The sequence below is a fragment of the Canis aureus genome, chromosome 23 (assembly GCF_053574225.1).
Source record: "Canis aureus isolate CA01 chromosome 23, VMU_Caureus_v.1.0, whole genome shotgun sequence".
Classification (NCBI taxonomy): domain Eukaryota; kingdom Metazoa; phylum Chordata; class Mammalia; order Carnivora; family Canidae; genus Canis; species Canis aureus.
Window position 1 is genome coordinate 26,239,384 of NC_135633.1, and position 15,836 is coordinate 26,255,219.

At 37.2% G+C, this 15,836-nt stretch overlaps 1 protein-coding gene across 5 annotated transcripts in view; it reads right to left on the reverse strand.

The window, feature by feature from the left end:
- FCHSD2 (FCH and double SH3 domains 2) overlaps positions 1-15,836 on the reverse strand; it is a 338,349-nt gene that overhangs the window by 42,843 nt on the left and 279,670 nt on the right. For all 5 annotated transcript variants that reach the window (XM_077866897.1, XM_077866896.1, XM_077866900.1 and 2 more), the window contains 2 exons: positions 15,363-15,479; positions 945-1,049 (listed from right to left, as the gene is read on the reverse strand). In XM_077866897.1, coding sequence (XP_077723023.1) covers positions 945-1,049; positions 15,363-15,479 — 222 coding nt within the window. The remainder of the gene's footprint in view (positions 1-944; positions 1,050-15,362; positions 15,480-15,836) is intronic.

Here is a 15,836-nt window from a genome sequence, read left to right on the forward strand (position 1 = left end):
TGAGTATTAAGTATACCTGTATGGACCACTTCTTGGCATTTATATTTTACAGTTTTAGTTACCTTTGGCACTCTCTGTGCCTTCCTAACAGGAACATACTCTCTTTGAGGTCTGGATAGTCTCAGTCTTTCTAAAATGTTTATTTTCTACATCCCTTCAACATGTTGCATTGGGTAGATAACTATACACAGCGTGCACAGGTTATCCATGAATTGGTCCTAACCACAATTATTTTGCTTACTTCCTACCACATTTCCTCATAAAAACCCTCCACTTTGAACAAATCCAACTGCCAAATTGTATCCTGTCTTCCTCCTTTGTAAGTAACTTTTTTCTTTCCATCTCAACCTCTCTGCCTGTAGATCAGGTAGTATTACTCTAGGGTGAATGAACTTTTGGACACTGTACACAAAAATGTGTATTTTTTTGTGAGAGAGAGGGTTTCACATTTTTGTACACAATCCTCAAAGGGTCCCATGACCCTTTACCAAAAGATTAAAATCCAGTGTTGTAATGTTTTTTAGCCTGTCTGCTTAACCAAGTCTCTCTTTATAAAAGATCAGCTTATGCCCCTGGACCAATGAGACTTTCATTATGGGGGAGGATTTTTCAAGGCTCTGAACATATGTATCTATCAATTTTATGCCATTAATTTGACTTATTATGTACTTTATGAAAAATGTAAAATTAATATCTTATTGTGACTTAATTCTTCTCTTATTTAATTTTTTATGATTGTAAACTCTTCAGATAGCAGGTTCAGTGTCTTTTTGTTATGTATACTACCTTGTATAAAGTAGGTGCTAAAAAATAATACTCTGGACAGATGAAGATGCTGAATCATCTTCAAATTAATCCATGTATAGAAACTGAATTCTAGAGATATATATCACAGCTGTGATGTTGTTGGAGCTGGGCAAAATGCCAGTTAGCTGTCACCTCACCTCTGCTTTACGAATATTTTCTCTAGCTTCATCTATTTTCTGTTCCAACTCTGCTCGGCTTTGTTCTGACACTGCAACTCCATGACATTCCAGGTCATCTAGAACCTATTAAAGAAAACAGAAAAACAATGATGGTTTTTGCTTCAGTGACTACAGTATTTAGGTAATTTAACAGACTTCAGTGACGAGTGGCCACAATTCCTTTTTTAACCTTTAATTTTTTTCACTTATTTGTTAATTAGAAAAAAAAAGACCCCTTGATATAATTATACTCATTCAAAGTTGCAAAAGTACTACAGAAAGTCCCCTCACACTTTCCCCCACAGCAACAACTTATATAACTGTTCTATAATATAAAAACCAGGAAATCGACATTGGCACAATCTACAAACCTTATTTGGATGGCATATTTTGATATGCATACACCTTCAGTTTTTAACAATTACAAGAATATAGGGGTGCTTGGGTGGCTCAGTTGCTCGAGCATCTGCCTTTGGCTCAGGTCATGATCCCTGGGTCCTGGGATCGAGCCCTGTGGGTAGGCTCCCTGATCAGGGGGAGTCTTCTTTTCCCTCTCCTTCTGTCCCTCCTCCTGTTTGTGCTCTCATGCGCTCTCTCAAATACATAAATAAAATCTTTTTTAAAATTACATGAATATAAAGTATTGTAAAAGAACTAAAAAATGGCAAAAAGTCTCATATTTGCACATTCCACTATGTGCCCCCCCATCCACAAGATAATTACTGCCATCAATTTACATGTATTTTTCCAAACTATTTCTTATGTATTTGTGCATACTTGCAGTTCTGCTTAAAAAATAATAAAATGACAGGGCACCTCGGTGGCACAGTTGGCTAAGTAAGAAGTCGACTCTTGGTTTTGGCTCAGGTTGTGATCTCAGGGTTGTGAGACTGAGCTCTGCCTCTGACTCCACTCTCAGCATGGAGTCTGCTTGAGATTCTTTCTCTCTCTCTCTGCCCCCTTGCTATCTCTCTCTCTCTAAAATAAATAAATCTTAAAAAAAAAGCCACTGAGACCTATCATCCCCTCAATGCGTCTAAGAGATCTTTTTATAATTGTACAAATAGAGTGACTTCATTTTCTAATCCACAGATTCATAGTTCAGTTGTATCATTTTTATTTCCCATTTTCATTTTATTCTTATTCTATTGCTATTTTTCAAATCCACAGATTCATAGTTCAGTTGTATCATTTTTATTTCCCATTTTCATTTTATTCTTATTCTATTGCTATTTTTCAAATTTCCCATTATTATAAATAGTACTGTACAACCTGGTTAATGACTCTTTGAACACATATAGGAATATTTATTTAAGATAAAAATACAGAAGTGGAAATTGTACATTTTAATTTAAACATACATTGCTGGGGGCACCTGTTAAATGACCCTCAGGTTTCAGCTCAGGTCCTTATTTCAGGGTCATAGATGGAGCCCCAGATTGGGCTCCACACTCAGCATAGAGTCTGCTTGAGACTCTGTCTGTCCCTCCCTCACCCTGGCCCCCGCACAGGCCCTCTCATTCTCTAAAATAAAAAAATAAATAAACCTTTAAAAAAAAATAGACATTGCCAAATTGTCCCCTAAAAGTTCTAGTATTCAACTAGTAGTGTGTGAGCATATTTTTTTGTATCTTACTAACATTACATATTGTCATTCTTTAAAATTTTTGCCAAGATTATATGTAAAGTTAATCATATTGTTTCAATTTTCATTTCTCTGATTAACAGTGTCATTTCATATATTGCTGGTCATCTGTATTTCTACTTTAATAAATTGGCAGTTCATAGCCTCTATTTATTTCTCTAGTTTTTTGCCCTTTTATTATTTATTAAACATTCTTGATATTAGTCCTTTTTCTGTTACTTATTTTATAAATATTTCCTCTCATTTTATTCCCTTACTCTTAACTTCTTAAAGTTCTTTTATTTTATAGACTGTATATAGTCTTATATTTATTCTTACTGAACCATTGTTATGTCTATTTGACAGTTGGGTCACATATTTTGGGGGGGTACATAGTCACATCACCTGTAAATAATAACAGGCATACCTTTTCCTAATATTTGAACACTTTCTTTTTCTTTCATTAATGTACCAAATCTTACGACCCTGAAAAGTAGTGGTGATGATTGGTACTGTTTAGGTAGGCATAATGCCCTCCAAAGATTTCAATATCTTAATCCTGGAACTGTTAATATGTAAAATTAATTTACAGATATATTAGAGTTATGGAACTTAAGATAGGGAGATTATGCTAGATTACTGATGCGGCAAAATCTAATCATTATGGCCCCTTATAAGCAGAGAACTTTCTCTGACTGGAATCAGATGAGAGGCCAAAAAGGAAGTCAAATTCCAACCATGGGAAGATTCAATGAATCACTGATGGTTCTGAGATGTAGAAGTCCATGTGCAAGGACCAGAGAGAGTATACTCTAGGAGGTAAGAGTAGCCTCCAACTGATAGGAAAGAAGCAAGGACCTCAAGTTATTAGGATCTAGATCCTAACAACAACCTGAATGAGCTTAGAAGTGGGTTCTACCCTAAAGGCTAGCAGCACAATTTGATTTTGGCCTTGTTTAGAGCCTAAGCAGTAAAATCAACCAAATCCATCCAGATTTCTGATCCACGGAACTGTGAGATAAGAATTTTATAGTGTTTTAAGCTACTAAATTCATGGTAATTTGTTATGGCAGATATTGAAAACTAACACAACCATCAAGTATAATGTTTACTGTAAGTTTCAGGAAGATATCCTTGTTAGGATGAAAAATTCTTTATCTTGCTGGCTGTGACTTTTATTTTTTAATCACTAAGAGATAATGAATGTTATCATATGATTTTTTGGTAACTATAAAAACAGTCACAGAATTTTTCATCTTTATTTGGTGAATGCAGTTTATTATATGGATAAATTTTCTAGAGTTGAATCAGTCTGTCACCCTAACTAGTCATGTGCTTAAAATATAACTGGATTCATTTTTATTGAAATTTACTCAGCATTTTTATAAGTTTGTTACATTTTTGTTAAAAATCAATGGACTATATACATGTGCACCAATTTGTAGACTATCCTTTTTGTTCCATTCAATTATAAGTCTGTTCTTTTTTTTCCATGTTGGCAAGTTGAATTTATTATTAATTAATCAATTAATTATATTGGAGTTCTATTTGCCAACATATAGAATAACAACCCAATGCTCATCCCATCAAGTGCCCCCCTCAGTGCTTGTCACCCAGTCACTTCCACCCCCGCCCACCTCCCTTTCCACCATCCCTAGTTCATTTCCCAGAGTTAGGAGTCTCTCATGTTCTCTCTCTCTGATATTTCCCACTCATTTTCTCTCCTTTCCCCTTTATTCCCTTTCACTATTTTTTATATTCCCCATATGAATCAGACCACATATTTGTCCTTCTCCGATTGACTTATTTCATTCAGCATAATACCCTCCAGTTCCATCCACGTTGAAGCAAATGGTGGGTATTTGTCGTTTCTAATGGCTGAGTAATATTCCATTGAATACATAGACCACATCTTCTTTATCCATTCATCTTTCGATGGACACCGAGGCTCCTTCCACAGTTTGGCTATTGTGGACATTGCTGCTAGAAATATCGGGGTGCAGGTGTCCCGGCATTTCACTGCATCTGTATCTTTGGGGTAAATCCCCAGCAGTGCAATTGCTGGGTCTAGGGCAGGTCTATTTTTAACTCTTTGAGGAACCTCCACACAGTTTTCCAGAGTGGCTGCACCAGTTCACATTCCCACCAACAGTGCAAGAGGGTTCCCCTTTCTCCACATCCTCTCCAACATTTGTTGTTTTCTGCCTTGTTAATTTTCCCCATTCTGACTGGTGTGAGGTGGTATCTCATTGTGGTTTTGATTTGTATTTCCCTGATGGCAAGTGATGCGGAGCATTTTCTCATGTGCGTGTTGGCCATGTCTATGTCTTCCTCTGTGAGATTTCTGTTCATGTCTTTTGCCCATTTCATGATTGGATTGTTTGTTTCTTTGGTGTTGAGTTTAATAAGTTCTTTATAGATCTTGGAAACTAGCCCTTTATCTGATACGTCATTTGCAAGTATCTTCTCCCATTCTGTAGGTTGTCTTTTAGTTTTGTTGACCGTATCCTTTGCTGTGCAAAGCTTCCTATCTTGATGAAGTACCAATAGTTCATTTTTGCTTTTGTTTCTTTTGCCTTCGTGGATGTATCTTGCAAGAAGTTACTGTGGCCGAGTTCAAAAAGGGTGTTGCCTGTGTTCTTCTCTAGGATTTTGATGGAATCTTGTCTCACATTTAGATCTTTCATCCATTTTGAGTTTATCTTTGTGTATGGTGAAAGAGAGTGGTCTAGTTTCATTCTTCTGCATGTGGATGTCCAATTTCCCCAGCACCATTTATTGAAGAGACGGTCTTCCAGTGGATAGTCTTTCCTCCTTTGTCGAATATTAGTTGACCATAAAGTTGAGGGTCCACTTCTGGATTCTCTATTCTGTTCCATTGATCTGTGTGTCTGTTTTTGTGCCAGTACCACACTGTCTTGATGATCACAGCTTTGTAGTACAATCTGAAGTCTGTCATTGTGATGCCCCCAGCTATGGTTTTCTTTTTTTAAATTCCCCTGGCTATTCGGGGTCTTTTCTGATTCCACACAAATCTTAAGATGATTTGTTCCAACTCTCTGAAGAAAGTCCATGGTATTTTGATAGGGATTGCATTAAATGTGTAAATTGCCCTGGGTAGCACTGACATTTTCACAATATTAATTTTTCCAATCCATGAGCATGGAATATTTTTCCATCTCTTTGTGTCTTCCTCAATTTCTTTCAGAAATGTTCTATAGTTTTTAGGGTATAGATCCTTTACCTCTTTGGTTAGGTTTATTCCTAGGTATCTTATGCTTTTGGGTACAATTGTAAATGGGATTGACTCTGATTTCTCTTTCTTCAGTCTCATTGTTAGTGTATAGAAATGCCACTGACTTCTGGGCATTGATTTTGTATCCTGCCACACTGCCAAATTGCTGTATGAGTTCTAGCAATCTTGGGTGGAGTCTTTTGGGTTTTCTAAGTAGAGTATCATGTCATCGGCGAAGAGGGAGAGTTTGACTTCTTCTTTGCCAATTTGAATGCCTTTTATTTCTTTTTGTTGTCTGATTGCTGAGGCTAGGACTCTAGTACTATGTTGAATAGCAGTGGTGAGTGTGGACATCCCTGCTTTGTTCCTGATCTTAGGGGAAAGGCTCCCAGTGCTTCCCCACTGAGAAGGATATTTGCTGTGGGCTTTTCGTAGATGGCTTTTAAGATGCTGAGGAATGTTCCCTCTATCCCTATACTCTGAAGGGTTTTGATCAGGAATGGATGCTGTATTTTGTCAAATGCTTTCTCTGCATCTATTGAGAGGATCATATTGTTCTTGTTTTTTCTCTTGATGATATGATCAATCACTTTGACTGCTTTACGAGTGTTGAACCAGCCTTGCATCCTGGGGATAAATCCCATTTGGTCATGGTGAATCATCTTCTTAATGTATTGTTGGATCCGATTGGCTAGTATCTTGTTGAGAATTTTTGCATCTGTGTTCATCCGGGATATTGGTCTATAATTCTCCTTTTTGGTGGGGTCTTTGTCTGGTTTTGGAATTAAGGTGATGCTGGCCTCATAGAATGAGTTTGGAAGTACTCCATCTTTTTCTATCTTATGAACAGCTTTAGTAGAATAGGTATGGTTTCTTCTTTAAACGTTTGATAGAATCCCCCTGGGAAGCCATCTGGGCCTGAACTTTTGTGTCTTGATAGGTTTTTGATGACTGCTTCAATTTCCTTCCTGGTTATTGGCCTCTCCAGGTTTTCTATTTCTTCCTGTTCCAGTTTTGGTAGTTTGTGGTTTTCCAGAAATGCATCCATTTCTTCTAGATTTCCTAATTTATTGGCGTATAGCTGCTCATAATATGTTTTTTAAATCGTTTGTATTTCCTTGGTGTTAGTGGTGATCTCTCCTTTTTCATTCATGATTTTATTGAGTTTTTTCTCTCTATTTATTAATAAGGCTGGCTAATGGTTTATCTATCTTATTAATTCTTTCAAAAAACCAACTCCTGGTTTTGTTAATCTGTTCCACAGTTCTTCTGGTCTCTATTTCATTGAGTTCTGCTCGAATCCTTATTAACTCTCTTCTTCTGCTGGGTGTAGGATCTATTTGCTGTTTTTTTTCGCCAGCTCCTTTGGTGCAAGGTTAGCTTTTGTATTTGAGTTCTTTCCAGTTTTTGGATGGATGCTTGTACTGCAATGTATTTCCCCCTCAGGACTGCTTTTGCTGTATCCCAAAGATTTTGAATGGCTGTGTCTTCATTCTCATTAGTTTCCATGAATCTTTTTAATTCTTCTCTAATTTCCTGGTTGACCCTTTCATCTTTTAGCGGGATGGTCCTTAACCTACACGTGTTTGAAATCCTTCCAAACTTCTTGTGATTTAGTTCTAATTTCAAAGCATTATGGTCTGGAAATATGCAGGGGACGATCCCAATCTTTTGGTATTGGTGAGGACCTGATTTGTGACCCAGTATGTGGTCTATTCTGGAGAAAGTTCCATGTGCACTTGAGAAGAATGTGTATTCAGCTGCGTTTGGATGTAAAGTTCTGTAAATATCTGTGAAATCCATCTGGTCCAGTGTATCATTTAAAGCTCTTGTTTCTTTGGAGATGTTGTGCTTAGAAGATCTGTTGATTGTAGAAAGCGCTACATTCAAGTCACCAAGTATAAGTGTATTATTATCTAAGTATGTCTTAACTTTGGTTATTAATTGATTGATATACATGGCAGCTCCCACATTCGGGGCATAAATATTCATGATTGTTAGGTCCTCTTGTTGGATAGATCCTCTAAGTATGATATAGTATCCCTCTTCATCTCTTACTACAGTCTTTGGGATAAACTTTAATTTATCTGATATAAGGATGGCTACCCCTGTTTTCTTTTGAGGACACTTGAATGGTAAATGGTTCTCCAACCTTTTATATTCAGGCTATAGGTGTCCTTATGTCTAAAATGAGTCTCTTGTAGACAGCAAATAGATGGGTCTTGCTTTTTTATCCAGTCTGAAACCCTGCGCCTTTTGATGGGGTCGTTAAGCCCATTCACGTTCAGAGTTACTATTGACAGATATGAATTTAGTGTCATCATGATACCTATTCAGTCCCTGTTTTTGTGGACTGTCCCCTTGTACTTCCTCTTTCTATTACAGAATCCCCTCTTAGTATTTCTTGCAGAGCTGGCTTGATGGTCACATATTCTTTCAGTTCCTGCCTATCTTGGAAATTCTTTCTCTCTCCTATTCTGAATGAGAGCCTTGCTGGATAAAGTATTCTTGGCTGCAGGTTCTTCTCATTTAGGACCCTGAATATATCCTGCCAGCCCTTTCTGGCCTGCCAGGTCTCTATAGAGAGGTCTACTATTAATCTAATATTTCTCCCAATAAAAGTTAGAGATTTTTTTTTGTCTTTTGCTGCTTTAAGGATCTTCTCTTTATCTTTGGAATTTGCAAGTTTCACTATTAAATGTCGAGGTGTTCAGCGGTTTTTATTGATTTTAGGGGGGGATCTCTCTATCTCCTGGATCTGAATGCCTGTTTCCCTTCTCAAGTTAGGAAAGTTCTCAGCTATGATTTGTTCAAATACATATTCTGGACCTCTGTCCCTTTTGGCGCCCTCGGGAACCCCAATTAAACACAGATTTTTCCTTCTGAGGCTGTCATTTATTTCCCTTAACCTATCCTCATGATCTTTTAATTTTCTCTTTTTTCCTCAGTTTCCCTCCTTGCCATCAACTTGTCTTCTATGGGACTCACTCGTTCTTCTACCTCATTAACCCTCGTCATTAGGACCTCTAAGTTTAGACTGCATCTCATTTAATTGATTTTTAATTTCGGCCTGATAAGATCTTAATTCTGCAGTCATGAAGTCTCTTGAATCCTTTATGTTTTCTAGAGCCACAGGAGCTTTACAATTGTGCTTCTGAATTGGCTTTCTGACATTGAATTGTAATCCAAATTTTGTAACTCTGGGAGAGAGAGGACTGTTTCTGAGTCTTTCTTTTGAGGTGAACTTTTCCTTCTAGTCATTTTGCTCAGTGCAGAGTGGCCAAAAACAAGTTGTATTTGAGAGAAGCGTGAACTCTTCTCACTGTAGCATTTCAGCTGTTCTCTCTTTAAATCTCAGACCGAATTTGTAGGTTTTCAGGATGATTTGAAAGTTATCTAGGTAATTTGGTGGGGACAGGTGATTTGGGGACCCTACTCTTCCGCCATCTTGCCCCCTCCCCTGTAAGTCTGTTTTTACACCAATACTACAGCATCTTGATTTCTGTAGTTTTGTTTTGAGATAGAGTAAGCCCTCCGATATTTTTTAAGATTTTATTTATTTGAGAGAGAATAGGAGAGTGAACACGAGCAGGACATTGGAGGGGCAGAAGGAGAGGGATAAGCAGACTTCCCCACTGAGCAGGGAGTCAGGACCCTGGGATTATGAGCTGAGCTGAAGGCAGACGCTTAACTAAGTGGGCCACCCAGGTGCCCTAGCCCTCCAGCCCTTTAAAAAAAAAAAGATTTACTTATTTATTATTTTCAGGGTGAGGGGGAAGAGTGTTTTTGAGTATGTGCATGGCAGGCAGGGGTGGCCAAGGGAGAGGGAGAGAGAGAATCCCAAGCAGGCTCCATGCTCAGTGCAGAGCCTGATGCTTAACTGACTGAGACATCCAGGTACCCTGGCCCTCCAATTTTATTATTTTTCAAAACTGCTTTAGCTATTTTAGATCATTTTTATTTCCTGTATGTTTTAGAAGCATTTTGTCAATTTCTATAAAAACTCCTGCTGGGTGTCTGACTTGCATTGCACTCAATAAATTGAGATAACCAGTATTTTTAAAATATTGCTACTGCTACAAATGAACAAAGAGAAAAAGAGATAAACCAAAACACAGACTTTTAAATATGGTTTCCAGAGGGAACACAGGTGAGAAGATGGGTGAAATAAATGATGAGGATTAAGGGTACACTTATCATGATGAGCACTACTCAGTGCTCCTGAAACTAATTTAACATTGTATGTTAACTATACTGGAATTAAAATGAAAAAAACCCTTCAGTTCTTCATGTTAAAAAATAAAAAAAATATTGAAACTTCTATTCCATTGGTCTATTTGTTTGTCATAACAATACTACAATGTTTTGAATACTATAGCTTTGTAATAAGTTTTAAAGTCAGGAAGTATGAATCCTTCAACTTTGTACTTTTTCAAGACTGTTTTGACCAGCCGGGCTTCCATAAGATTCCATATGAATTTTAGGATTGGTTTTTCTATTTCTACAAAAAAATACTGTTGGGATTCTGGTAGGGATTGCACTGAATCTGTTTATCATTTTGGGTGGTATTGTCACCTTAATATTATCTTCCATTTCATAAACACAGGGTGTCTTTCCATTTATTTTTATCTTATTTAATTCCTTTCATCAATATCATAGTTTTTAGGGTACAAGTCACTTGCCTCCTTGGTTAAGTTCATTCCTAGGTATTTTATTCTTTTTGATTATTCTTTTGATTCTTTTTGGATCTGTTTTCTTAATTTCCTTTTTTGATTGTACATTGTTAGTGTATTAAATGCAACTGATTTTTGTGTGTTAATTTTGTATTCTGCAACTTTGCTGAATTTGCTTACTAGCTCTAATAGGTGTGTGTGTATGTATAAGATCGTTTCATTTGTGAACAGAGATAATTTTAACTTCTTTCTTTTCAATCTGGATGCCTTTTAATTTTTCTTACACCTAATGGCTGTGGCTAGGACTTCTAGTATTATAATGAATAGAAATGGCAAAAGGGGGCATCCTTGCCTTGTTTTTGATCCTAAGGAAATATTTTGATTCTCGTATCATTGAGTATCACTGCTTTTTAACAAATTGATTATGAAAGGCTTTGGTGTGATCTTTGTGTTTTACCTTCCTGGAATTTGTTGGGCTCCTTGGATTTTTAGGTTTACAGTTTTTTGTTAAACTTGGGACAGGGGATCCCTGGGTGGCTCAGTGGTTTAGTGCCTGCCTTCGGCCCAGGGTGTGATCCTGGAGTCTCAGGATTGAGTCCCACATCAAGCTCCCTGCATGGAGCCTGCTTCTCCCTCTGCTTGTGTCTCTGCCTCTCTCTCTCTCTCTCTCTGTGTCTCTCATGAATAAATAAATAAAATATTAAAAAAAATAAACTTGGGACAGTTTTAGCTATACCTTTTTTCAAATATTTTTCTTACTCTTTATTCTGTCTCCAAATAAATCTCTAACTCCCAAAATGTTAGATCACATATTATCCCGCACAGATTAATGATGCTCCATTCATTTTCAAAAAGTCTTTTATTTCTCTGTGTTTCAGTTTGGACAGTTACTATTGCTATATATACTTTTAAAGCTCATTGTTCTTTTTTTGGTGCCATCCAATCTAATGAATTTTTCATTTCAAATATTGTATTTTCTTTCTTTTTTTTTTTTTTCAAATATTGTATTTTCAGCTCTAAAAGTTCCATTTGTGTTTTTTTTGGGGGGGGGTATATTTTCCTTTCCTTTCTTCAATATGTTCATGTTCGTTTTCTTTTAAATCCTTAACTTATTTACTGTTCTAAAATCCTTATTTGACATTTATGGGTCTGCTTTGATTTTCTCCTCTGATCATGGATTATATTCCTTGCTTCTTTTAATATTTAGCATATCTGATTCTTGACATTGTGAATAGTATGTTTTTTTAATGTAATTTTTTTTGAGGGGCAGGAGCAAAGGGACAAGGAGAGAGAATCTTAAACAGACCCATGCCCAGAATACAGCCTGATGTGGGCTTGATCTCACAACCCTGACAGCATGACTGAGCCAAAATCAAGAGTGGGATGCTGAAATGGCTGAGTCACCCAGGTGCCCCATGAATACTGTTACTGACTACAGGATTTTGTTTTCTTCCTTTGAAGAGTAGATTTTTTTGTTTTTTACCTTGGAGGGCAAATAAGGTACCTGTGGATTAGCCTGATTTTTGTTTTGTTTTGTTTTGTTTAAAGATTTCATTTATTTTGAGAGAGAGAGAGAGAGTATGTGTGTGAGCAGGGGAAGGGGCAGAAGAAGAGGGAGAAGTAGACTCTGCAGAGCAGGGAGCCTGATACAGAGCTTGATCTGAAGACCCTGAGATCATGATCTGAGCCAAAGGCAGACACTTAAAACAACTGATCCACCCAGGCGCCCCTAGCTTGATCTTCTTGAAGCTTGTTTTAAACCTCTGTTAGGTTAGTTCTAATGTAGCCTTATTCCAAGATTAATACAGCCCTGGAACCATTGTATGATCCTTCTGCAGTCTCCTGAATGCCCCAAGTGATCCATGAATAGTCTCAATCTTTGCTAATCACAACTTAAACCTGTCCTGGCCCTATGTAGCCTCTGGGAATCCTTCAGCTTATATCCTCTGTCATTCTCTACCCCATATTGTGGAATTTCATCATATGCATGTGTGCTTTAGTATGCAGCACAGAATGAAGGGGGGGTGGCTATGTCGATTTTTGGAATTCTCTCTATATATCTCCATACTGTTTGGTACTGTACCCTGAAATTCATGCCACTTCAGCTACTCTGAACTTCGATCTCTGTCATCTCAACTCAGCCAGTCTGTGGTTCCCTGCTTCAGTTCTCACTCCCTGCACTGCAATATAGAAAGTGCCTTTAGGTAGAAAACCTGGGAGGTCATATGGCTACTAATTTTATGGATTTTTTCTCCCTTTCTTCTCAGGTTTCACACTTCTGTTATTGTCTGTTGTACAATATCTGAAAACATTTGTTTCATACACTTAGACTAGTTTTAGAGTTGTTGATGCAGGAGGATAAGTGTGATCCCTGGTAATTTATCATGGCCAAAAGCAGAATTGGTTTTAGTATTAAAAAACCCTTGGGCAGCCCAGGTGGCTCAGTGGTTTAGCACCGCCTTCAGTCCAGGACGTGATCCTGGAGACCTGGGATCGAGTCCCACGTCGGGCTCCCTGCATGGAGTCTGCTTCTCCCTCTGCCTGTGTCTCTGCCTCTCTCTCTCTCTCTCTGCCTCTCATGAATAAATAAAAAAAATCTTAAAAAAAAAAGTTTAAAAAATAAAAAAAACCCTTAATTTTATTGCTTAAATTATACCTCACTAGATTAAAGCTTATCACAGGTCATACTATTAAGAAATGGGAAAGTTGTTGCAATCTGCCTGTATCTATCTCCCAGCAGAAAGACAACAGTAAGAGGAAACAGATTTATTTAAATATCTGAACATTTACTTGCAAGTATAGTAAAGCATTTTAATAGAACAAAGTCTCTATGTGTTTTACACTTTGAAGTATAAAGCTGTAGTAATTAATCACTATTTATTGGATATATAGTAAATAACTTGTCTCTCCTACTTCACTAATTCTTTGAGATAAACTTAGAGGAACTACACTCAAGAAGCCTTATATGTCCATGAATCTCATTTAGAAGATCAGATTCTGAAATTTATATTAGAGTCTGACACCAGGCTTTGGGGGATTTGGAGTAAAGAGGGGAGTTTTATTTTGCACACAAGAGGGATGTAAACTGTTACAACTAGAAGGTAGACTGTGGAAGACTGTGTTTTTAAAAAACGTTACTACAATATTTCCCATTCCACATGTTCTTCTAGAACCTTCCTATTTCTCTACCAAGAAGTAGAGTTTATGTTCTCGCTCCTTGAACCTGGACAATAGGACTTTGTGATTGCTTCAGTTAACAAAAATATGACTCAGGTAATAACATCATGTTATTTCTGAGGCTAGGCCAGAAAAGATAACATAGCTCCTACTTGGCTCATTCTTGGGACTCACACTTTTGGAGCCCTTTGCTACCAGGTAAGAAGAGCTAAGCTGAAGCCACTGTGTTGGAGAGACCATATGGAGAGACCACAGAGAGACAGAAGCGGCAAGCCAAGTCTATACAATCGCCAGAGTGCTAAGAGACAATTAAAATGCTCCTTTTTGGAGCACTTGGGTAGCTCAGTTGGTTAAATGTCTGTTTTTGGCTTAGCTCATGATCTCAGGGTCCTAGGATAGAGTCCTATGTTGGTCTCTCTGCTCAGCTGGGAGCCTGCTTCTTTCTCTCCCTCTGCCTACTTGTGCTCTCTCCTCTCTGTCAAGTAAATAAAATCTTTTTTAAAAAATGCTCTTTTTTGTGACATTAAGTTTGAGGTATTCTGTTTTGTGCATTAGATTAGTGGAACATTGAACTCGGGATGCCATGAAACAGTAAAAAGAAGTCAAAGCAGGCAAGAGGATACATGTATACACAGAAGAAAGGTTTGATGTTGGAGATATTAATTTATGATTTGTTGGTAAGTGGAATCATGGTACTGGTTTCGACTGCCTATAATGAGAATAAATAAGATAGCCTAATATAGAACTCTGAGGAATTTAAATCTTTACCTAGGAGGTGGAGAAAGAAGATCTATAAAAAAATACAGGAATGGCCAGAGAAGCAGAAGGAAAACCAGGACAATGTTAAGTCCTGGATAACTAGAGAAGACAGTGTTTCAACACAAAGGCAGTTGTCGATTATGATGAAACTGCCAACAGGTTTTGAGAAATAAAAATGTCCATTTTGGATTTAGCAGCATAGACATCACTAGTGATTTTGCCAAGTGTAGTCTATATGAAGTACAAAGGAAGGGAAAGTAGGAAAAGTCCAATTATAGGCTAAAAAATAAGTGTGAGATTAGGAAATATAGACATTAAATATGAATTCTTTTAATAAGTTGGATGTGCAGGTCAAGAAAAAGTTATAACTAAATGTAAATTAGAAAATTTTTACTATAACTAAAGTAATTTCTTTGTGCTTAAAGTTGAGTCTTAAAGATACATTTTTTTGGTGCTTAATTTTAATTTTGTAATTTTAATTGATTATTTATTTATTTACTTAGTTAAGTAAACTCTATGCCCAACATGGGCACGACCCTGAGATCAGGAGTTGCATGCTCTATGGACTGTGCCAGCCAGGTACCCCTTGAAGATACATTTTCATGGAATCTACAATTAAATCTTCAAAAAATTTGTCTAGGGCATTAAATGCCTAATTCAATATACCATGTCTCTTCTACTACCTGAAAGATAGTAACACACTATCACTAACCTTTCTTAGGAAATTCTATGACAAATGGATAAATTACTATATTGCTTCTTGAAGGGCTTAAGGAATTTCTAAGCTAAGTAGATAGCTGAGAGCATACTGCTGAGTTGTTGAAATAACAGAAAAAAAACATTAATTTTTTCACATTAATAAAACTCAACTCAAATTGTTTTGACATTTGGCTTATGCTAAATGTAGCCAAAGACTCTATTACACTTACCCGTTGTTGGTGAACAATGTTTTTGTGCTCACGTGCCACACGTGTGGCCCATTTTCGAGCCTCCTTGTTTAGACTGTGCTCCTCTGTGGTTCCAGTTTCTGATTCTAATTGTCGGCTCTACAACATAAGAGAAAACAGAGCCAAAACATTATTGTGCCTCCTGAAATCACTACTGTTTGTAGGTGGACCAGAGAGCCTTCACTTAATCAGCACTCAAAACAAGCCATGCTCCACTACTGTGGGAAGCAATATCTCATGTCAGAACATTAGCAGGACAGTACGAAACCATAAATGACTACAGGTTTTTTTCATCTTACACTCCTTAATATTAGAGCTTCATCTTTAATACTGTGGACTGATCCATTTTGGGTGTGAAGAAAGCTAGCTACGCAAAGAAAAAAAAAGTATTCATGCCAACCTACTACAACACTAAAATAGTTGCATAGGTAAAGTGGAAACAATTCAATAGTTATA